Source organism: Herpailurus yagouaroundi, unplaced genomic scaffold (assembly GCF_014898765.1).
Source record: "Herpailurus yagouaroundi ecotype Mexico unplaced genomic scaffold, PumYag 181, whole genome shotgun sequence".
NCBI classification, from domain to species: Eukaryota; Metazoa; Chordata; class Mammalia; order Carnivora; family Felidae; genus Herpailurus; species Herpailurus yagouaroundi.
Window position 1 is genome coordinate 13,611,992 of NW_024412412.1, and position 25,164 is coordinate 13,637,155.

At 40.1% G+C, this 25,164-nt stretch overlaps 1 protein-coding gene across 11 annotated transcripts in view; it reads left to right on the forward strand.

Moving 5' to 3' along the window:
- Positions 1–25,164, forward strand: part of TENM3 (teneurin transmembrane protein 3) — a 1,301,596-nt gene that overhangs the window by 1,229,123 nt on the left and 47,309 nt on the right. For 8 of the 11 annotated variants that reach the window (XM_040490383.1, XM_040490387.1, XM_040490386.1 and 5 more), the window contains 7 exons: positions 4,513–4,729; positions 5,750–5,869; positions 6,683–6,944; positions 12,537–12,804; positions 14,354–14,497; positions 18,771–19,020; positions 19,854–19,874. In XM_040490383.1, coding sequence (XP_040346317.1) covers positions 4,513–4,729; positions 5,750–5,869; positions 6,683–6,944; positions 12,537–12,804; positions 14,354–14,497; positions 18,771–19,020; positions 19,854–19,874 — 1,282 coding nt within the window. The remainder of the gene's footprint in view (positions 1–4,512; positions 4,730–5,749; positions 5,870–6,682; positions 6,945–12,536; positions 12,805–14,353; positions 14,498–18,770; positions 19,021–19,853; positions 19,875–25,164) is intronic. The other 3 variants (XM_040490391.1, XM_040490389.1, XM_040490393.1) reach the window with 1 other exon arrangement.

Below are 25,164 nucleotides of genomic sequence, written 5' to 3' on the forward strand. Positions count from 1 at the left end.
TCTAAATCCGCCCAAGACAATGTCAAGAATGATTTGAAGAGCACGAGGAAATAGGCTGGGGTAGAAACATTAAAGCAAGACCAGAGGCTGGCCAACTATGACCTCTGGGCCAAAGCCTGTATTTGTAAATAAAGTTTTATTGGAACACACCCATTCATTTCCGTAATGTTTATGGCTGCTTTCGCTCTATAAAGGTGGGGCTGAACAGTGTGGGACACTGCATGGCCAACAAAGCCTAAATTGTTTACTCTCTGGCCCTTTGCAAAGTAAGTTTGCCACCCACTGTTACAGTCCAATGGAAGCCTAAGGTAAGATGAGAACGTGTTTTAAAATGATAACCAAGCAAGAATTTTCAGGATTGAGTGGACAGAGCATAAACTAAATTATCTGCTTTAATGTAAAGCAGGTAATTGAATAATAATGTATAATAATAATGAATAACAACGATGAATAATAATGTAAGCAGATAATTGAAGTTGTTATTCAGTGGGTTTTGAGCACTTCTGATTTTCTTTAGATTTTTTTATGATTAATTCTATTAGAGATGATGTCTACACGAATACAAATTTAAGCTGACCTGATATTCCTGATACTACCTGGAATCTCAATGATTTTGAGAAGCTATTCCACAAAGACAATTTTACTACCCTGTACATTTGGGCAAGTGGGTAATCAACTTAGTTGTACTAGATAGCCCTAAGTACAAAGAATGACAAATGTTTTCCCAAGTTATAGGGAGCCAGATTCATAACCATCCATCAGTTGCTTGGGCAAGTTACTGATAAACTCTGCAGAAAAATAACAAACTGTGTGTCCCTGCATCTTGGCTGTTGAAAATGAGATTCCTTCTCTGATTGATGTTAGCAGAGAGGCTTGTAAAAATGCATTTCCAACTGATTAGTTCAGAAGGTGTCAATCTCACGCAGTTTTATGACCTGCAGACTACATGCCAGATGCACATTTGCTTTTCATAAACTAACAAAGATGAATGGCTAAATTTGAGTATTCTTCTTGGGCAACTGTACCATTTATTGCCTAAAGGAAGACACTGGGGGAGTAGTGTCAGGAAGGAAAGGATGGGGGCAGTTAACCTTTATTTTTCAAGATTAATGGAGATAAAATACAGTAATTGGAAGTACCTTCTCTTCCAAGTGAGTAATCTCTTTCTAAGCTAAAGGATGAATGTAAGGGAAAAATTTGCAAGAATATAAAATGTTTGTGTAAAATGATTCTCCCAAGCATATGCACACCCACTCAAAAGTCATGGAGTGAGAACTCTGAAATAGATCATAAAACACGTAATTAAAGATTCCTTATAAGGGGCGCCTGGATGGCTCCGTTGGTTGGGCGTCCAACTTCGGCTCAGGTCATGATCTCACGGTCTATGGGTTCGAGCCCCGTGTCGTGCTGAAAGCTCAGAGCCTGGAGCCTGCTTCAGATTCTGTGTCTCCCTCTCTCTCTCTGCCCTTCAGAACTTGTGTTCTGTCCTTCTCTCTTTCTCAAAAATAAACATTTAAAAAAAATTTTTTTAAGATTCCTTATAAAATCTCAATATATAATCATGAATTGTTTCTGGAAGGGTTTTATTTTTTAATTTTTTTGAAGCCAGAAATGATACTGAGACAACGGTTCAATAGTCTACTATAAAAATCTGAGTCTTAATAACTGCTTCTCTTTCTTTGAGAGAAAAATACATACAATGTGTTGCATTATCATATCTTCATGAAAAGTAAGCCTATAAGCATAGTTTTATCTTTCTTCCAAAAGTATGGAGAAATATTTAGACATTTATCATCTTCATGGCCTTTTGGCCAAGAAAGTAGCATTTTGATAAATTTATATAAAATTTCAAAGCTCGGTTTAATTTGATTTTCTTAAAATATGATTTAAAACTTTTATCAAAGGAATAAAACTGCCCTTTCAAATAATGAATGCATCTTTAAAAAACATGATGGACATCTGCATAAAAATGTAACTATCACAAGTAAACAATACATAAGAAGATCTGCCTATCAGAAATTCTGACTCATTGTGACTCATTGTGGTTAACAAAGCAATTAAAATACTAACGTGAAAGGAGCCCAACACTATAAATTTAATTCAAGTATTTGTGTATTCGGCTTGTTTTTCAGCTACAAGGAAAATAGTGAACAGACTTTTAGCTACTGTCTCTAGATAAACTAAATCTTTCTCAGTTGTAAGTGACAGAAAATCTAATCCAGACAGGCATAAAGAAGAAGAATATAGCTTGGCCTCTGCACCTGAAAAGCCCAGGAGCTCCAGTCCGGCCTGTTGTAAAAACCTTAAAGATGCCACTGTGACCTATTGTTTTTGTCTCCAGCTCTTGGCTCTGCTTCTTGAATGGCTGCATTCCGAACCAGGTTCTCCTGGATTGGCAGCTGGAGGGATGCAGTCACCCCAACCTCACAGCCGTACAGCTTCAAGCCTGGGAGGAGGTGGGGGGCGGGGTGCGGGGGGGCAGGACCTGCAGACAGTTCCTGAAATTCACTCCAGCTCAGCAAGTTCAGTTGAACCAAACATTTCTGAACCAAACGTGAAGGGGGAAATGCGAGTGGACAGAGAGGGAGGGATGGACACCTAAATGACTACGTAGAGCTGTTGCCCAAAGAAACAGAAGGGAGTATTAGGAGAAATCACAAGTGTTCCCTGCCTTCTGCTTCAGGTGTGCAAAATGACTTAAGGGCATTGATCCAGGGGGCACCTGGGCTCCTCAGTTGGTTAAGCGACTGACTTGATTTCTGCCCAGGTCATGATCTCACTGTTCATGACATTGAGCCCCGAGTAGGGCTCTCAGCACAGAGCCTGCTTGGGAGTCTTTCCCTCTCTCTCTGCCCTTCCTCTGCGCGCTCTGTCTCTCTCTCTCTCTCTCTCTCTCTCTCTCTCTCTCTCTCTCTCAAAATAAATAAATAAAATTAGGGAAAAAAAAAAAAAAGACATTGATCCAGGACCCCTCGTCTTTGGTTTCTGACCTTACTGTGTCACTGTTGACATACTTTTAGACTGGGCAACATGACTCAGTTTAGTCTCTTTTTCTTTTGTCTCAATTTGCTGTCAGATAATGGAGGGGAAAACTTACATTCTATTAATAAGAGTGTCCTCAAGCAAAAACAAATGGCTAGTGTGTTTTTTTGAAAATAAAAGTTACTAAAAAACACTCGTGTAAATAAAATACGTAGGTCAACTAGATATTTTCGATTGAGTTTGTCATAATAGGGTCACACAAAGACCTGATACCTGGGTTTAAAGATTTTTAAGACCATTTGATCTCCCAAGAATGATTTAAAGTCTTCAGAAACTAATATTTTATTACTCTGTACTGAGACATGTAATTGCCAAGCAGATCACAATTCATCTATCAGCTGGCCAGTGAAAGAATGATCTTAAGGGATAATGTCACCAAATCATCATAACCTGACACTCTTGTCCACTGATGAGTTGGTTTATATGTTTCAAGCAAAATACCTACATGGGGCATTGAATGTCATTTCCTATTGATGTTCCTGGAGAAGGCCCTAGCAGATTCTTTCTACCCGCTACACTTTTCATGTCACCAACACTGCGGGTCAGTTTTCTTTTCTGATAGGCTTCTTATCATTTATAATATTATGGCGTATTTACATTTGCCACATTTTAAAGTAACACCTCCCTTTTGGCAGAGGCATACCAGGGGCCCAGGATCCTGTTTAAAATTTGAGAGTTACCTTAATTTTATTTGGAACACACTTTACCTTCCTTGGGAAAGCTGTTTCCTTGAAAGATGGTTGACTAATCTCATCCGTTTTATGTTGATTTGTGTTTGCTTCATTTCACAGACTTTCATTTTCTGGCCCTTTCCCAAATTTTAGAACTTCTCCCTAAGCAGTTTCCTATCCATTCACCAATTGCACTCACTGTGTTAACTCCTAGTACGTTTTCTTTAAAATATAGAAGGCTTCAGTAACTATACTTAAAAATAATCTGGGGCGCCTGGGTGGCGCAGTCGGTTAAGTGTCCGACTTCAGCCAGGTCACGATCTCGCGGTCCGTGAGTTCGAGCCCCGCGTCGGGCTCTGGGCTGATGGCTCGGAGCCTGGAGCCTGTTTCCGATTCTGTGTCTCCCTCTCTCTCTGCCCCTCCCCCGTTCATGCTCTGTCTCTCTCTGTCCCAAAAATAAATAAAAACGTTGAAAGAAAAATTAAAAAAAAAAATAATCTATATTCTTTCAAGCTACTAATAGATTGTTCTAATCAGTAATTTTTAATTTCTTAATCAGAATCAGTCATCTCCGATCTAAACACTTACTCTGCGTGAAAGCAGCTGCAAATATTGTATTCATATTTCATCCGTTTCCAAAAAGTAGGCCTCCTAGAAATTACTCTCAATTGGGGTGGGGTGGGGGCAGAGATTCATTTCATACGAAAGAAAACGAACCAACAAACAAAACGTAGCGCACAAAACGTTAGTCACAGATTAAAAGAGGAGTTCTCTCACTGGCTTACACTTCTCTCTGCAGATGGGCTCGTTGACTGTATGGATCCTGATTGCTGTTTACAGAGTTCCTGCCAAAACCAGGCTTACTGCCATGGACTGCCTGACCCTCAGGATGTCATCAGCCAAAGCTTACAGTCCCCCCCGCAGCAGGCCGCCAAGTCCTTCTATGATCGAATCAGCTTTCTCATAGGGTCTGACAGCACCCATGTCCTACCTGGAGAAAGTCCTTTCAATAAGAGGTTAATGCATTTTTTTTTTCCTTACATAGATGTGTAGTGTTGTTATCAGTAGTTACGTGCACTTTTTACGAAGTGCTGATGACTGAATTTGAGGGAAGTGCTTTTTCTTTTAATGCAGTTTTTCCTCTTTCGGCAAATTCCTCACCAAACTTCGCGTTTCAAGCATTTTTGACACAGTTCACATACTTTGTCAATTTCAGCATCCGAGCCATAACGGGACATCCCATTAAGGAGTCGATAAATCTTCATTTAACTAGTTGATTTTGTTAGCACGGTTGGAAATGTTTCAAAAGAAGCAGTGAAAAGACCCCAAAAGGCAAAGCAGAAGTGAGCTTTTTTTTTTTTTTTTAGCTGAGCTCGCTAAATAATATAAATTATGAATTAATGTAATGGAACTGCTAACGGCATCACAGTAAGATTGCATAAGCTGTTTGACTGGTGCTTTACAGAGCAGTAATGACCTGAAAATAAACCAGTAAGTGAAAGCAGGTGTCTTGTGTCTCACTGAGTAAAAGAAGATGATTTACGCTGGAACTCCTGGATCTGCAGTAATTTAACAGCATTAATGCAGTTAGACCCAGCAGTTGATTAAAAGTTGTTGCACAAATGTGCCTTATTGCCCCTTTAAATCTTGTACTCCTTGGTCCCCGCAGATTTACGGATTGCCTCAGAATTAATTGGAAGGTATACTTTTCTTCATGTAAGCACCAGATAGATGACTTATGAAAAAGCGCAGTTTATAATTTAAAAAATTCATCTCTAAATTATTGGTCTTGATAACTCTCCAAAAACCAGATTGCAACAAATTAAAAACCCAGGGTAAACACCAGGCATTTAGAGAATGTGAATTGCACCGAATTAAAAGGGACATTGTCTTGGGAGTATTTCAGGTCTGGTTTGGGGAAATAACAAGTGTGGGTGATAGTGTTATTTTATCCTTAGGATGAATTAGCTCCAAATCATGGTACTGTTGGCCTGAGGAGACAAATGCTCATTCTGATTCTTCTCCTTTTCCCACAGCCTTGCATCCGTCATCAGAGGCCAAGTACTAACTGCTGATGGAACTCCTCTCATTGGAGTAAATGTCTCGTTTTTCCATTACCCAGAATATGGATATACTATTACCCGCCAGGATGGAATGTGAGTTAGTCCCACTGCACTCTCTTTTTTTGAAGTAGTTTCAGTATAAAAACTAGGCATTCTTCTATCACCCAATATGTGTTATTGTTCCATTTAATATAGAACTGCGACAACTTTTAGACTCCAGAAATCTGTGACGGTGCACATGACACAGACTTAAAGTCACGTGCTCACACAGCGCTTTAAAAGTTGAGCTCATGGGGTGTGTGGGTGGCTCAGTCAGTTGGGCATCCGACTTCGGCTCAGGTCACGATCTCGCGGTCCGTGAGTTCGAGCCCCACGTCGGGCTCTGGGCTGACGGCTCAGAGCCTGGATCCTGTTTCAGATTCTGTGTCTCCCTCCCTCTCTGACCTTCCCCCCATTCATGCTCTGTCTCTCTCTGTCTCAAAAATGAATAAACGTTAAAAAAATTTTTTTTTAAATAAAGATAAATAAAAGTTAAAAAGTTGAGCTCATTTACCAAGACGTGGTAACAGTGTTGTGATTTTGTAGAATTTTCTTTGTCTTAGAAGGTTCCCGTTGAAATATTTCGAAGTGATATTTCATAAGCTCAGATGGTTCTGAAAAAAAGAGTAGATGGGTAGACAGATAAAGCAGATACGGGAAAATGTTAATGAATTGGTAAGTCTAAGTAAAGGGTATATGGGTGTTCATTGTATAATTATTTGCATACTCATAGATTTGAAACCCTATGATATAAAAGTTGGGGGGAAATCGGCTATCTTTATAAAGCATATTTATTTATGCAGTTGAGTGTTGTTGGAAGCTGTATGGGATCCAGATAATTCACTGAGCAATCTTGTTTTCTCTTAGGTTTGACCTGGTGGCAAATGGAGGGGCTTCCCTGACTTTGGTATTTGAACGATCCCCATTCCTCACTCAGTATCATACGGTGTGGATTCCGTGGAATGTCTTTTATGTGATGGATACCCTAGTCATGAAGAAGGAAGAGAATGACATTCCCAGCTGTGATCTGAGTGGATTTGTGAGGCCAAATCCTATCATCGTGTCCTCTCCTTTATCCACCTTTTTCAGATCATCTCCTGAAGACAGCCCTATTATTCCCGAAACACAGGTAGAATATTCTAGCAGGCAGTCCTTTTTAAGGAAACCGTTTTTCCGATCGTGCAGTGTCCCAAGAATCTTTAAAAAGGGTTGCAGAATTCCAGCACTATCCTAAATATTCTGTAGAATGAAACATAGAATGTGGGGTGTGTGTGTGTGTGTGTGTGTGTGTGTGTGTGTGTGCTAGAATATATAACACTGTGGTAGGATATCTAGTTATTTCTTAAAGACCTATTCAAAATACTTTTTTGTTCAGGCTGTACTATATATGTATATATTTACTGGTTGTAGCCAAATAGAAAAACAGCTTAAACTCAACTAGCTGATAACGTCTTTGCTCATGCACTCACTTGAAAAAGCTTTTGGTACCTGTATGTTCCTGACCTCCTGGTGGACATGGTAACAATTAATTATGGTCATTATTCTCAGTAACTTAATGTTTTATTATAATTGTAAGTAAAAAATGTTTCAGAAGAGATGACTTTTTGATTTTTAGCAGCAAATATTTATTAATTGTCGCAAGATATTTTTACCTAAAAAGCTTGATATTAGGTCTTAAGTTCTAATAATTTATAGCAAAGCCTATTCTCCTCAGGAAAAAAAGAAAACTAACTTTTAAAAAAATAGCCATACTGTCACTATTCCTTTTATCTACTGAAATATCTGGAGATTTTTTTCCTTCCTATTTGTTTTCAGTTAAAAATAATTTTGAGGGGCACCTGAGTGGCTCAGTCGGTCGAGCATCCGACTTTGGCTCGGGTCATGATCTCATAGTTCGTGCATTCGAGCCCCGCTGCTCGTGCGTTCGGGCTCTGTGCTGACAGCTCGGAGCCTGGAGCCTGCTTAGGATTCTGTGTCTCCCTCTCTCTCTCTGCCCCTCTGTCTCTCTCTGTCTCTCAAAAATGATTAAATGTTAAAAACAATTTTTTTTAGATAATAATAATTTTCAGTTTGGGGCACCTGGGTGGCTCAGTTGAGCGTCCAACTCTTGATTTCGGCTCTGGTCATGATCCCAGGTTTCTGGGATTGAATCCCACATAGGGCTCTGTGCTGATAGTGTGGATCCTGCTTGGGATTCTCTCTTCCTCTCTCTCTGCCCCTCCCTTGTAGACTCTCTCTCTCTCTCTCTCTCTCTCTCTCTCTCTCTCAAAAGTAAATAAATAGTTTTTCAAAAGGAAATAATTTTGAGGTTTTAAAGATAGGACATTAGGTACAATAATAATGGACTTTATTCATAAATAGCCAAGTAAAAATATGTGGTCTGTAAAATAACAGCAGCACATAGCCGCTTTGTCACATTCATTCTTCGAGTGTTTATTGAATACCTGTTCTGCACCAGGCGGTGTTAGAATGGAATGAAGCAGTAAGCCAATCAGATGAATGCCTGCCCTCAGGGAGCTTGCCAGCTAAGAGGGGGGAGAGACAACAAACAGACAAATGTATGTCAGGTTATGAATAAGACTCATTTTTCAAAGGTAAAACAGGGTAAAACAGATCGGGGTGCCATTTTACGAAGGGTGGTCCGGGAGGATCTCTTTGATAAGTTGATATTTCAGCAGAAACTTTAAGAAAGTGAAAGAGTAGATAGAAGGGTCTTCCAGACAGCATAAGGAGCAAGGTCAGAAGCTCCGGGGGAAGAGCATGCTTGGCCTATTCACAGAACGGCAAAGAGGCCAGAGGGTAGGGCTTGAGTGAAGGAGTGACGCCCAAACCCAGAGTCATTGAAGATGGTGGCAGGGTCAAGGACCGTGTGTGTACTTTGAGTCATTGGAAGCTGTTGGAAGCTTTAGAGTAGAGCAGTAACGGTTGCTGATTTCCTTCTTAAAAGGATCACTGTAATTGCTACACTAAGAATATTTTATGTTGGGGAAAGGTTCAAATAAGGAGACCAGGTGGGAGACAGTCTCAGTAAGTAGGAGAAATGATCGTGGCTTGAACAAAGGTGCTTAGGGTGGAAGGTGTAAGGAGGGGACATGTACGAGCAGAGTCCAGGGGAGAGGTTGGAAGGAAAGATATTAAACCTGGGGGTCATCAGTGTTACGGATGAACATAAAGCATAGGATGAGAAAGAACCCCCAGGGAGGGAGTACAGATAGAGAGCAGAGGAGACGAGCCGAGAAGGTCCAGGATAACAGGTAAGGAGAACTCTCACAGGCAACTATGATGCAGAAGAGACCCCTGGATGATATGCTGTGTAACCAGGCCGACTTTGGGCTGAAGCTTTTATTAGAAATTCACTGTAGCCTTATGCACTGTAGTGCTTCCTCCCAGGGGTCATCGTGTAGTCAGGCTGAGCTCCTTGCCAGGCCTTAAATAGATTTAACCTTGAAGCAGTGTCTGTCTGTCTGTCTATAGGGGGCAAACTTTCAGCAAACCGAGTCACTGAAGTGGGTTGCAGGTAGTCAACAGTTGCAAGAATACATGAAGGGTTCTTTTCCCCATTCCATCAAACAGTCAACCAACATTTGGTAGAAATTTACTGAGAGTCTAATGTGTACCTGGTACTCTACTAGGATAAAAAGATTAGTGAGGCATGGCTCTTGCCACTCTAAAGTGTGATCGAGATTTGAAAGAAGAACTCTGAAAGTTCAAGAGGGGTCCATTCCTAAAGAAGCCAAAAAAAAGCATCACTGAGGAGGTTGACCTTCAAAGGAGGGAAAGGATAATCCAGATGGAAGAAAATGTGTAAGCAACCACATGGTGGTAAAACCAAATAATGTCATATGAAAGCTGATGGACCATTTAAATGTAGGGCATATAAAGGGAAAGCCTGAGGCCAGGTTATCATACAGTGGAGACCTTGAATTCTTTAGGCAATATGGAACTGGGGAGCCCATGGCATTTTTCCAGATTTCTCTAACGCTAACTCAACTGACAAAATGTGTAATTGCTAGAAGGAAACAGACGGATCGGTGAACTGACTAGTGTTCGCTGTATTTCCATGCACGTCCAGCACGGAGACGGAAGGTGCCCAACATGCACAATGGCACTGGAGAAGATGAAGCAGATTAGACTGAGATTTGGAAGGTAGAAGTGACAGGATGTATTTCTTTATTTTTTTTTTTTGACTGGATAAATAATTTTATTTATTTATTATAAAATAAAATACTCATTAACTTATTATCAAACAAAAAATAACAATAACAAAATTAGAGAAAGTAAGCCTTTGTGTTTGTAATTTTACTCTGTTTTTTTCGTTTTATTGCGCTTTCTAACTGAATATGTAATGGGGTGAAGAATGAGGCTTACAGATCAGACAGCTGGTAAAAAAAAAAAAAAAAAAATAGGCTTAATGGTTTATTTTTTCCACTCTGGCTAGATTTACTTTTCCCTCTAATGCAAAATAACATGGTCAAGTTCAATTACATAGGCGAAACACATGTTTTAATGAATCAAATTACAGATATTTGTTCCATGGAAGTAGGTTAATGATGACAAAGATAGTAATCAATTATTAAGATAAGAATAACACATGATATCTTGAATTAGAGACGCAGCCTCTAGAAGATCACAGGAAATATATATTAATTAAGGAAAGGACTGCCTTACGTATAGAAAACCTACCAGATTTATGAGAAATTATTTTGGAAATAAGAGGAAACAAATTATATGCCTTAGGGTTCGATCACTTACATTTTCAGAGCCATTCAAGAGTCACAGAATCTATTTTTCAAGCTCACCCATTGGTATTTCACCCCAAAGATAGAAGAACAATGAGTTCTATTTTCATTATACATCCTGTAGCCTACAGCCACACAACAATGCTGTCGATCTTAAACGTAATGGTCTCCCTGAGTCTAACAAAGCTCTGGAAAGTTTCTGTATGTCCGTAAACTATTTTGCCTGAGACAGTCCGTGGCCGGAATCCGTTGGCGTAGTTGGGAAGGAAAACCCCACTTGTAATAAATGGGAACAATATCTGTGAGAGCGTAGCGATGCCTTCTTGATCCACTAAATTGCCTCACATCTCTCTTCATGCCAACACTGGCTCACAGGACAGCATGGAAGTTTGCTTAGCCCACTCTTTTGTGCTGCTTGTTTATATTGAAACTGACCACCACAACCTCACTGTCGTGGGTTCCACTTAAGTCATTGAAACTCAGAGGTGACAGCTAAGCATCAATCCTAGCTGCTCCACGCGAGAGGAGCTAAGTGCCACTGACCACTGGATCGCCATTCTGAGATTTTTCTAACACAATCAGATAGTCCTTTCTGTCTGAACAAAGAAGCTTGATAGGACAATATGAGGAAAGCTTTGCGAGTGTTAACTTAATTCTTAGTAGAGAAAGTGTTGACTTCCTGGTGCGGATCCTTGAGCATAAATGGCCTTGTGCACTTTGCAATATGTGTCTTGTGGTAAACCTGGGGAGAGTGATCATTAGTAACCAACCTAATCGGTGCTTCCTAATTAGCATCTGAACCCTCTGGAAAGATTTTACACACGACGTAAAATATATTTTCAAAACAATTAATGTTTTGGCCTATGTCGGTATGCCTTTGTTAGCATTCATGGAGCCAGTCACATCGATGGGTAGGCTGGAGGGTTAAGAATGTGATTTTTACCAGTTTGTAAAGGAGATCATTCGTAGGCAGGTGGTTATTTTAACTTTTTACAGTCCAGCTTCAACTCGAAAAGGATACATTGAGTGTCTTGCCTGTGCATTCAGTAACGCATTAGTTGTTCTCTAGGGAGAAATTTATGCAGCTCCGAAATACTAGTCCATCCACCATCCTATCAAAAGTCAGTGGTGAGTCCTCACTCAGTGTCTACTTATAAGGACTTGCTATCGTTCTGTTACCTTTCCACATGGATGTGGAATTTGCTACAATTTAACCCAAACGAATTGGTCTTGTTTTGTTATCACTCCTATCTTTCTAGGCTGTGACCAGTCAGCTGCTGAGGCTACAGGCCCAGGTTTCATCCCTAAATGAGCCAGCTGGCGTAGGCCAGATCTTTGGCCTAGACCACATCCCTGCGCTAAGCCAGCCATCTTACAAATGTCTGCTCTAATTCTCCAGGGTGATGGGGGTGAAAGATGGGTTAGTGAGAGTCGGCTGTGACTATAGGCCAACAAGTCAGTGCATGTCAGCCCGATGGAGCAGTTACAGGGACTTCCGTGTGAGCAATAGCACCTGAGGTATGATTAACTCAAAATAAATGACAAGAAGCTTTTAGGAGGAGAGAAATTGGGCTGGCGGCAGAGTTATTTTTAATTATTGAATAAAGTCACAGCTCAGATGTGTATTTGTGAAGAGCGACTCTTTGATGTCTTATTTTAGTTGTTCGTCTCAATTCTGTGGAATCTTTTTTTTTTTTAATTTTTTTTTTAACATTTATTTATTTTTGAGACAGAGAGAGACAGAGCATGAATGCGGGAGGGTCAGAGAGAGAGGGAGACACAGAATCCGAAACAGGCTCCAGGCTCTGAGCTGTCAGCACAGAGCCCGACGCGGGGCTCGAACTCACAAGACGGCGAGATCATGACCTGAGCCGAAGTCGGACGCCCAACCGACTGAGCCACCCAGGCGCCCCTGTGGAATCTCTTTTACCTAATAGTTATCCACGATCGCAGTTTTAAGCTTCCGCTTTTTTCATACCTAGGTACTCCATGAAGAAACTACAATCCCAGGGACAGATCTGAAACTTTCCTACTTGAGTTCCAGAGCTGCAGGCTATAAGTCAGTTCTCAAGATCACCATGACCCAGTCTATTATACCATTTAATTTAATGAAGGTTCACCTTATGGTGGCTGTCGTCGGAAGACTCTTTCAGAAGTGGTTTCCTGCCTCGCCAAACTTGGCCTACACTTTTATATGGGATAAAACAGATGCGTATAATCAAAAGGTCTATGGTCTATCTGAAGCTGTTGGTAAGTTCCTCATCAATATATTTTCAGCCAAAAAAAAAATTATCTTGAAGTCAGAACTAATATGATATTATCTTGAAGTCAGAACTAACAAATCACCCACGAAACTCATTGGATAAACAGATGGGGAGGCAGTAAGATTGTCCGTGGGGAGTTCTAAGCTGGTTGGTTGAGACCTACCATGGGAAAAGGGAGTGTATTTCCATATGATGAGACAGCATCCCTTTTTTCTGACTGAAATTGTACATTAGAAAACGTTCTGAATGACAGTCTACAGTGTCCCATCCTTTCCTCCCATGTTCTCCTTCCTTACTGTTCTCCTTCCTTTTCTCGTTTTTTTTCCTTACAACTTTGTCTCCATAGCTTTCCTTATCCTTTTTGATGTTTTCCGTATCTGACAATTAGGGTGGTTTCAGCTCACAAGGGTATTTGAGAGGATATAGACAATATTTGTGTTCAGAAATTATCTCAGATCTTTTGACTAGAAGGAGTCCATTCAGTGCAATGACATTCTTAAAACATCGGGTAAAAAGAGGTTAGAGTGGAAGAGAGCCAAAGCATAAGAGACTCTTAAAAACTGAGAACAAACTGAGGGTTGATGGGGGGTGGGAGGGAGGGGAGGGTGGGGGATGGGTATTGAGGAGGGCACCTTTTGGGATGAGCACTGGGTGTTGTATGGAAACCAATTTGACAATAAACTTCATATATTGAAAAAAATAATAAAAAATAAAACATCGGGTAAACCAGTTGTTTCACTGAATGATGGGACAGTGTGATCAAAGATTGATGTGAAGAAATGTATGTATGGTATAGCTTCACACTCCACCCAAGAACAGCAACAACCGATGAATGCTTTTTGTTCTACCAGTTTCTACCTGAGAGTATTCTTATTCTGGAATTAATATATACCTTGGGCTTGAATTAGTTCAATCAGATAATTACCACTTCTCCCTCTGCTTTGTTCTAAAATTTAAAACCCATGTTCCATTGTGACTCTGAATCTTCTCATTTGTGATTTGTTCACATTAATCTACTGCTGGTGTTATTGTTCATTTCTGATAGTGATGTGAATATGATGCCATAATCAGACTATCTTTTTTGCTATATTGAACCTTACTTGTTGTAAATATCTTCCACAACTGAATACTCTTGGAAACTACACCGCTATAATTATTCAGATGGAAAATGTAATTTTTAAGCTGTTATCATCTGATCACCACCCGGGGCTGATTTGTCTGATCTGATTACTTAACCAGGTGCCCAGTCTGGTCTTCATTTTGTGCTGTGGACCCCTTGTGAAAAAGTGGTGTGAGGGGAAAAAAAATACTAATTTCCTATCAAGTCGATAGAAAAATAATACTTGAAGATCAGTTTTTTTTTTAGAAAAATACCTTTTATGTGGCCAAATCCTCTCACATAGAAATAAACGCTACTCATAAATGAGTAGAAATATAGTATTAGAACACGACTACGAAGAAAGGCGTTTTATCAAAAACAGTACGTTGCGTCTCTGCCTGTAGCTAAGATGAACTGTGATTTGTCTTGATTCCAGTTTCAGTTGGATATGAATACGAGTCATGTCTGGACTTGACTCTGTGGGAAAAGAGGACCGCCATTTTACAAGGCTATGAATTAGACGCTTCCAACATGGGTGGTTGGACATTAGATAAACATCATGTGTTGGACGTTCAGAATGGTAAGATCTTGTTCTCAGTTGATTTGCTTTCCTGCGGATGGATTAGACTGTGGCAACATTTCATCCCATGCATGCTGTAGGATTAGAAGTAGGAGAAAAAATATATGTTTCCGGGGCGCCTGGGTGGCTCAGTCGGTTGAGCGTCCAACTTCGGCTCAGGTCACGATCTCGCGGTTCGTGAGTTCGAGCCCCGCGTTGGGCTCTGGGCTGATGGCTCGGAGCCTGGAGCCTGTTTCCGATTCTGTGTCTCCCTCTCTCTCTGCCCCTCCCCCGTTCATGCTCTGTCTCTCTGTGTCCCAAAAATAAATAAACGTTTAAAAAAAATTAAAAAAGAAAAAAATGTTTCCAAGACCATAGAAGTCTGAAGTGGGAACTACCTAACATTCTTCTTGCGGACTTTGAAACATTCGTATATTCATCACCAAAATAGTTTTCCCATTTGATTATAAATGACTTTAATGCTGCATTGAAAGTACTCTATGTGGTCGTCCCTACCACAGATTTTCTAGGAGTTTCTATATCTATAGTCAGTCCGTGAGTTGATCCACAGTGCTTCAGGAAGGCTTACCAAAAAAGGAGTGGGAGGGGACTTTTTTAAAAGTAAAGAAAAAATGAAAATCCATGTACTTTCCCAAAATATTTCTCTTGTTTGGTAATTTTTTTAATGTTTGTTTTTTGAGAGAGAGAGAAAACAGAGTGTGAGCCGGGAGAGGGGCAAAGAGAGAGGAAGGCACGAAATCCGAAGCAGGCTCCAGGCTGTGAGCTGTCAGCACGGGGCCAACGCGGGGCTTGAACTCACGAACCGTGAGATCATGACCTGAGCTCAAGTGAGACTTCACTGACTGAGCCACCCAGGCGCCCCACCAAAATGTTTCTAACAGATCTTAATCCTTAAGTAGTCTGAGTATGTCGATTTTTATTTTCAGTTCTTAAATTGTATGTGAGAAAAAACATTGTTCTCTTGCTCAAACTGGGTTCCTATACTCTTATTTAACTTTGTAAATATGAGGGAAAAAATACATGAATAATTTGAGAAAAGAGCATTCCTTATAGTAGGCCTTACACTATAGGTGAATATGCCCTGGAAAACCATGTATCAGATATCACAAACCAAAAGACCAGTTACTTGACAAAATTTGACCAGCATAGTCTCATAAAGAATATCATTGACATTAAACGATTTCTGTTGTCCTCGCTGTGTGTCTAACATTTTGCCCACACGCCAGCTACAATCTCAGATAATTTATGGGCACTTTTCTAGAAAAGCGGAGCCTTCGTGCAACTTACTGTAGCCACCTGTCCTAAACCACGTCATTCTAATAACTCTCTACTCTCCCTTTGCAAATAGCCAGAGAAGGAGATGCCACAGTCTTGGAAAAATCATCGAGCTTTGACTTTGCAGAGGTTTTTGGAAGGTTCAGAACTTTGAACGGAGCATGTAATACGACTACGTGTTTATGGTTAATGGTCACTTTTTCAGATTAACGTTACTTTGGTACTTGTTCTTTTTATTTAAAAAAAAATTGTTGGAGCTGGCGCGGGTGCATTTTCAGCTTCCGAATGTACTCAATCTAAAGTAGTTTCTAAGCCAGGGCGTGAGAACCCGGTGCCTTACCTCTGGAAAAATATAGTACTGAGCAAACCCATAGTAAGAGGAAAACCACACCGGGCAGTGCCGAGCTCTGTCCCCATTCCAGCTTTGCCCTGGACGTCAGCTTGCCTCTCAGTGAGCACCCCGGAAGGTTCTTGGGGAGCAGAGCTGACGGCGAGTGCCACGTGCGGCACACGCGTGGGGAAAGCGAGACTCCCGACCAAGAAGGCCGCTCCGTATGTTCCCTCTAATCATCGGCGGTGTCTGGACCAGTGGTATTTCAGGCTGTGCCGAATGTGCTCGTGGCTGCTCTTGATTAAAGTCGGGGAAATCGTATTTCACGGAGTGTGACCGATTGCTGGATTCCTTCAGAAGTTTCTTTATAAACAAAATGGGGGGAGCCTCTCTAGAAACGTTTTAGTTATCGTGAGAATGTAAGGTACGGTTCGCCACCAGTTAGCCCCAGGATTTCACTAAGAGATCGTGAACCAGTAGCAAAGAGCTCCAGGAAAGGCCTTCCCATAACAGTGTAATCCAACACTGAGTACAGTACTCAGGTAGAGCTGAGAAAGTTGTAGATATTCTGTGTATGTATATATAATAAAAATACACACCCACACTTTCTCTACCGGCATAATATATGGTTTGCTTTTATTAAAATATCAGTTCCGATGTAAAAACTGGGCTACCCAAAATTCTGTCCTCCAAAAACTGCTATAAAGTATACACCGTATGTTGTTTTTAAATGTGTGTTAACCTAATTCCCGGGGTAAACCGATTGTGATTTCACATTTCATCCAAGAACAGTTTGACAAGTAGGGGCTTTTCAAAGTGACATGTGTCTCATTGAATAAACAAAGTGATTTGTAATCACGACAAGGTGGATGAGCTTTGAACACGTTTTAAAGAAGAAGAGAAGGCAAAAATGGAGACAGTGACAGGTGTTTGTGCAGACCTGGAACTTGAAAGTAAATATTCTAATGTTCGTGTTTTTGTTCTGTCATAATAGAGGAGAATCATGAAGGACCAGTCGTTTAAAGTAATGACTGAATAAATCAGGCTCAGCAGAGAAGTAGGCTGACTGGTGGGATTCTTTGGATGAAAATTACAGACGTGGCTCGTACAGGAAATGGTAGTTCCCTAATTGTCAAATAACGTAATCACAGAAAGAAGGATCTTAGGTATCACTAATGTCTTCTTTGAATATTTAAGGCAAAAGGCTTTTCATATGTTGTTATGATCCAGCCTTATTTAGATTATTTTTCTTAAATTTGTATAAACCTGTTTTATCTTTCCTGATTTCTCTATGTAACTGTTCTGTGATTATTACATCACTCAAATAGCAGAGCATTCAAAAGTAATCATAGAATCCACCTAAAAGCGTGCTGAGCTCTAAGAGGAACATAATGATTCTGATCTTCTGATCTCTTCTCCACTTTAAAATTATCCCAGAGTGGGAGGAAAAAACACTTTCTCGTGTTTCCTGTTTGTTCTTTCTGGGGATTGATTCTTTTAACAGTGTATCTGCTAAAAAGTATAAGCGTTGGCTTGAAGAACCGCTTTGAAATAGAGAACGTTCAATAAATATATAATATGTACAACTTCCAAAGTCAAAATAGCAGGTGGTTTATACAGATAATAACACACTGAGAAGCATCATGAAATATGTATGGAGTGATAACAGCTGACCGTCCAGTATACATCAGACCAAAATGAAACCGTTGATCTGATCTGTATATAATAATGGTAAAGGAATAAGATAAGAATCTCAACTCAACTCTAGTTTCTAACTATGAAAATGTTTAATATTCATTCGGGATTTTGTCTCAGATTTTCATTGAAGACCATAATGGAGCAGACTGGCGTTTTGTCTTCTTAAAATTGTTGGCACTTGCATGCCTTAAAGCAGAATTCTCTTTAAATAATAAATTGCCTCTCCGTAATAGTTTCGTTACGTTTGGAATTTTGAATTACTGAATGTGTGGGCATCCTCATGTCAGATCAGAGAATAACCAAGAATGTTCTTTGGTAGCGTAGCAGTATATAGGAGGTCTAATAGATGCTTTCTAACTTTATTGTCTATAAAGTATGTTTAACTCTTTCAAAATCAGAAGAAATTCATATTTGTGGCACACGGTTTTTATTGGATTAATATATAATTTTTTTAACATCATTCGGCAGTTAGGCAAACTTGGTATTCCCTGAAGAACATTGTGTAGAGCATGGTTCCCAAACTTGGTTGCACATTAGGATTGTCTGGAGGGTTTTTTAAAAGGCTGCCCCCCAGACCAGTTAAATCGGAGTCTCTCGAGATGAGATCTGAGCATCAGTATTTTTTGTTAGCTCCCCAGTCCGTTCCAGTGTGCAACGACGTTTGAGAAGCACCGATGTTGACAGTTCGGGCTTTCCATTTTCCTAGTTGATCCTTTGTTTCTTTTACCAGCCCCTTCCTTAAATTCGCAACAGATCGCGATTTTTGTATATATCCTTTGTATTTTGTCACATAGTATTTTACACGAAGTGACTGAGTTCTTGTTTTGTTCTGTCCTCTGGAACTTTAAAGAAGAGTTTTCCCAGTCTGTATCTACAAAGCAGTGAAGTACAGTTAACTCTAGAGTGGGCGTGGTTACTTTGCATCTTTGTACTTTTTATCCCAAGAAAAATGCATTTTATGTCTTCTAGGTATACTGTACAAGGGAAATGGGGAGAACCAGTTTATCTCCCAACAGCCTCCGGTCGTCAGTAGCATCATGGGCAACGGCCGCAGGCGCAGCATCTCATGCCCGAGCTGCAATGGTCAAGCCGATGGCAATAAGCTATTGGCTCCAGTCGCGTTAGCTTGTGGGATCGATGGCAGTCTGTATGTAGGGGATTTCAACTACGTTCGCCGAATATTCCCTTCTGGAAACGTAACAAGCGTTTTGGAACTCAGGTATGTCTTTCCTTAATTGAGTTTTTTTTTTTTTTTAAGATTTTATTTCTAAGTAATCTCTACACCCAATGTGGGGCTCAAACTTACAGCCCTGAGATCAAGAGTCACGTGCTCTACTGACCGAACCAGCCAGGCACCCCCTGCATTTGGGATTTTAACCAAAGCTAAGCATGCCTTTATTTTTTTTTTAAGTGTTTAATCTGATGTACCAGTGTATTATTTAAGTATACCTTCCCCATGTTTAAAATTCTCCTTAGAAAGAAGTTAGATTCTTGGTTAAAGTTGGGAAAAGCACGTATATACATACTATGCCATATAAAAGAGCATAGAGTATAAAGTCACCCAAGATATAAAATGTCTCACTGATTCCAGGGAATTTTATATGCTCTGATAGGATGGAACTATGATTTTCAAATCCCTTTAGAATAACCTCATGGTATAGGTCATTAGCCTTTTATTTCACACCTGTTGAAATTTAAGAGAGAAAATATTTCCCTGCAGTATCAGAACATAATAGTAAATGAACTAAGGCTGTAACTTTCCAATAAGCAAGTTCACGAGTTGGGTTAACCCATTAGCTATAACACCAAGGGTGAAAGTACTAAATTGTTGCTTTGCGTTGTTCATTTAAGTGTGATGATGAAAATCATCCCACTCTGTAAATTATTTGCTAAGCCTTGGCCTACAAAATTCATTTCCAGTGTTATTTCTGCTTAAGTTGGGGATTTTCCATACAAATGATTAAAATCTCAGTATGCAACTCATTATTATCTTTTAGAAACTTTTTCTAACTGTGCTTTTTTTTCCCACCTTTTTTATCTGCTTCCACCAAGAAATAAAGATTTTAGACATAGGTAAGCATCTTGCTGAAAGGTTACTATCTATTTTCAAATGTCCTTTTTGCACTTTGATGTGACTCTCTGACATTGTTTTCTAAGAATATTTCATCATGAGAGAGGAAACTCCGTATCACAGAACATCGAAGGAATTAAAACTACTTAAATGAGCCATTACCCTGCAGTATATTGTAAAGTAATATTATGCAATATCATCTGAAAAGCTATTTTCAAATTGGTTAGTAAAATTTGTCACAAAAAAATACCACAACGCACATCTCTGTGTAAGAAAAATACTTCTCAATTTCAGTTACCAGCTCACTTAATCTAAGCCATATTGAACAGAACAAAATTCAAAGCACAGTAGACGTTCGGGCAAGTTTAGGTTGACCAATAATCAGGGCAGATCCCGGTTTATTGGGCTCAAAGCTTGTTCAATGTGGGGGATTCTGTTTAAGAAAAAGAATCTCAAAATAGTTTACTTTGACAGAGTTTTACAAACATAAGATCATGTGTTGCCTGGGCCCTCGCTGGGCTTGGAAGGAACCCATACGGGAGAACCCTAACGCTTACGCTTTGTTAACTTTCTGGTAAATTCATCACTGTTGTAGTTTATATTTTCCCAGCTAAGAGAGTTACTAGATTTGAGTTTTAAGAAGTAATGTTTTCACTGACACTCTTACGAAGGAAAAGACTTTCTTCAAAGCTAAGGAAGAGTATCAGCTCAGATGTTTTTCAAATTCTATTTGATATGTACACTTAGCTAGAGAAGGTAAAAGCTTGTGCATGGACACTGTTGACTGAAAAACTCTCCCCAGGACAACAAAAAAGGAAAAGGACAATAGATTTTGAAGTAAAGCTCGCCAAAAAAAAAAAAAGCAAGCCATGTTGGACGTGCCGCGTCCAGTTTGGCCAATATAATATCTAATGAAATGGTACCAGGGGGCAAAAGAAGTGATAGTTCATGTGAGATCCTTGAGATGAATAAATCAACATAATCCCTTTAAACTGTGTTGTAGAGACTGACAAGTAAGAAATAAAAAACAAAGTTCTGCAGGAAGATGAGTAGCTGTTGAATATCAGTATGACCAGGCATGGTCCCACGACCTTTTCCCAAGATCCCCTTTTGATTGCGTGCTATCAGCTAATAGCCCGGTCACAAGCTCAGATTAACACTGCATTTCTTCGGACTGCTGCACCCGCATATCTCTGCTATTACAAACCACGGCAGAATATCAAAATTTTTCTGGCCTTGGCTTCTTGGTAACTGGAGGAGAGAGGAAAGACACCAACTAAATGTGAAAATGCTGCAGGCAATACAGAAAAAACTACCAAAGGGGCTACTTTTTAACAAACCAGCCTCTATTCCATGCCAGACACGGGGCCAGATATTTTATGTATTTATTGCAGATCCACACAGTAGTCCTTTAGGATTACAGATGAGGCCATTGAGGCTCAAGGAGGTTACTCTTCTTCCCTAAGAAACATAACTGAGGGATGGGGAGCAGAGATTGGAACCGCTCTGAACAGTGTGCATTCCATGGCACCACCGAGCTAGTGTTGATGTGTCCAAATGGCTGGGATTCTGTGGGATAAGTACCTCGGTATATAAAAAGCTAAATTTATTTCACAGTCATTTGACAAATTACGTAGAGCTATAATCTCTTTCTCTGGAAGAAAAGAGGCAAGAGCTACATTATTAACGGTACTTTATAATATGAGCTCATTACGTACTAACTCATGGTGTTTGGCAGTGATACTCATTGTAATCCCTCTCTCATGATCCCCCTTCACCTTTCTCCTCTGTGTGTTATCCTGGCTAAATTTGAGCTTCTGCATTTCCCTTATGGCCCTGCATGTAAAAGACACTGGGTTCTATATTCATCCTTGCTAAGTCGGTGTTGACTGATCACTCACCGTGTACTAGGCACTTGGACAAATAGTAATACAAGAAATCCATACTCTCAGAAGTCACAGTCTAGTAGGGGAGACAGGATATGTATGTAACAGCCTAGGAGACAGGATATGTATGTAACAGCCTAAGTGACATCCTCGGTATCATTCTTTGATGCTTCATAATATCCGTGGCTTGTACTGTGAGGGTAGTTCTGTTGGGGAAGAGATTACAGGGAGATATGGGTATGGTAAGGCAAAGTTCTCTGGAAGGTTGATATTTGACCTACATCTAAAAATGAAGTCTGTTTAAACAGAAAAACAGGAAGAAAGGTAGTCATGAAGAAGTAATCTAGAACAAATGATGTTACTGGGGTTTATGAAAGGCATGAGTAAGACATGTTCTGAGAAGAATCCGATTTACCTGGGTGGAGCAGGGGATCCATGCTGGTAATAATGAGAGATACAGGTAGAAAGCCAGGTTAGGGTCAGATTGCTTAGGGCCTTGAGCGCTCTGAGGAGTTACTCTTCTGTCCTACGGGACAACAGAGACAGTGGGAAACCATTTTCTGATCTTGAACAAGATGGCGCCATATTCCAGTGGCCTTTGGGGAAGATGAATCTGATGTCAGTGTTTAGGATCAGTTAGAAAGCCGTTGCCTAAAACCATGAGATGCTAGGAACCTAAATTAGTATGGCTAGCAATGAAGGGAATCAACCCATAAAATAAAAAAAGGCAGAGAATGAATACACTGTATATGGGTGGTAAGGAAGAAGATGTAGAAAATATCCAAGGCCTTTGAGCCCAAGTCACCGATGAAATGACAAAAATAGGGATTCCATTTGTTTCATAATTAATTAATCAAAATTGGCTTCACAAAAGCAAGATATTTTGACTCACTGAAGCTACTCTATTCAGCTCAAAAAATTAAAACTCTTATCAGATACTTCCTTCTATTTGCCTACTAATGTCATCTTGCTCATCCTAGATGATAGGATCCTGCTGGCTTTCTCCTTATCCCCACTTTCACGGCTAACGTAACAGTCATGAAGCGCTTAGGAACAGATGATAGGAGGGGAAAGAAATTGTAAACTATGTCTAAAGACACAAAAATGGGGGCGCCTGGGTGGCACAGTCGGTTAAGCGTCCGACTTCAGCCAGGTCACGATCTCGCGGTCCGTGAGTTCGAGCCCCGCATCGGGCTCTGGGCTGATGGCTCAGAGCCTGGAGCCTGTTTCCGATTCTGTGTCTCCCTCTCTCTCTGCTCCTCCCCCCGTTCATGCTCTGTCTCTCTCTGTCCCAAAAATAAATAAACGTTGAAAAAAAAATTTTTTTTAAATAAATAAATAAAAGACACAAAAATGAACAGTGTAGTCAGTTAACGATTAATGCATAAAAATGCATGCGTCTGGTCCTCTTACTATGTTTCCCACACTCATTAATTGGACTGATGGAGGAAATAATTAATAAAAATAGTGAATAACAAAATCAATGTAAAAAAACATAGGTTTTTTAATTTTAAAATTCAAAGTAATCCATCATACCAAATGTAATAATATTGCCAGGATATTATATCAAGTAAAAGTCTCTGGCTAGACTTTAATGAATGAATAGATATAAATACTACTCAATCAACATATTAAATTTTTTACATAAATGGAAGCTTCTGAAATTCTTAACATCTAAGCTTCTCTTGGCTCTGCTAAACATTTCCCCCCGTGATGTTTATAGTATTAGTTTGATAACAAACTCCTTTTGTAGGTAGTGAATTTTGGCTCATCCCTGTTCTAATTCTTTAAAATTCCCAAATAAAGGGACTTAAATTAGTTAACTAATACCAGCCAAGAGGTAATAAAACATGTAGGGCTAAAAATCAACTTTGTGAATTTTATATTACCAATTAAAAGATCAAAGAAGGTACCAATCACAGGTCTGTGAACTTGACTCAATGAACGTTTGGATACAAAATTATAAAAGCTTGATTCAACACTTCTTGCCTTAATATGTAAAAATCAAACAGGCGCAGAAATACCACATCCCAAAGCCCTGCTTGCAATCATCTAAACAGTCTTAGTTGCCAGAAAAGAGGCATTTTATTGTTCTACATAAGTGTAATTTATGCTTTTCTGTGTCCTAAAGGCTACGGCACAATTTCCAATAAAAAGATTAAAGTGCTAATGATCTCTGTTCTATAGCTTGTTCTTTGCAAATATTTCTCTAGTCTAAGAAGTTGCATTATGACAAAATGAACAAGCAAATCCAGGCTGCGCGTCCATGGGATGGGACCGTGGGGAGGTCGGCTTAGGGATTGTGGTGATCTAGGCAATGCAGCACGAGTCATCAAGGTGCAATATACTAAAAGTTTCAACTTGCTTTGATTTTGCTGCTCTTAGTGAAAATCCTAATGCTATTTTCAGACTTTCTGAAATGAAAACCTTGATCAGTTGTGCAAGAAGGCCATTAAACCTCTCCTGGTGAACGGAGATTCCCTCAAACCATGAATTTTGGGGGTTTTTTAATGTCAATTTATTTTTTCAGAGAGGGAGAGAGACAGAGACAGAGAGCATGAGTGGGGGAGGGGTAGAGAGAGACACACACAGAATGTGAAGCAGGCTCCAGGCTCTGAGCTGTCAGCACAGAGCCCGACACAGGGCTCGAACCCATAGACTGTGAGATCATGACCCGAGCCGAAGTCTGACGCTTAACCAACTGAGCCACCCCGGCGCCCCAAGCCATGCATTTTGTAAATCCTGCACTCCAGCTACCAGCAGCCAAGCGCACTCAGTCATCGTAGCCTTGCGTTTCCACATGAGACGTATTACTGACCTAAAAACTCACCACCCAGCTGCACCTGCACACCAGCCTCTCCAGGGCTTTGGCTTTTCGGGAATTTGGAGCGCAAGTACTAACTCATTCTGTCAGAAAACTCTGCTTATGTCAGGTGTCCTTGAACCCCAGACCCATCCCATGTCTTGTTCAGAGCTTCTCTGCCTCCAGTCAACTGAAAGTTTCCAAACTCACTTTTTCTTTTTCTTTTAGTGCTTTGGTCCTGCTCCCTCTCTTCCTTTGAAAGGGGCTGGGGTCCCAGAACCAGCTCTAATTTGCCATGCTAAGCTGTGCTGCAAAGAACTTATCCAGTTCTCATTTCCTACCATTCTGTGGGGAATGTTTCCAGAAGTAAACTGTCTTCTCCAGGGCCACATCCTCCTCCTCCACATTTGTTATTCTGGACAATGGAGTTGTGTGCAAAATTAGAGCTTTCATTTGGCAGACATTTTTCAAAACCGTCTACATATGTTGCTTGATTTAGAAATTTCTGTGCCTTCAAAGAAGGAGATGCTGTGGAACAGGAAATCCAAATATAAGCACCACTTTGGACATTCTCTTATTACTGTCCCACTGGAATAAAGCTGA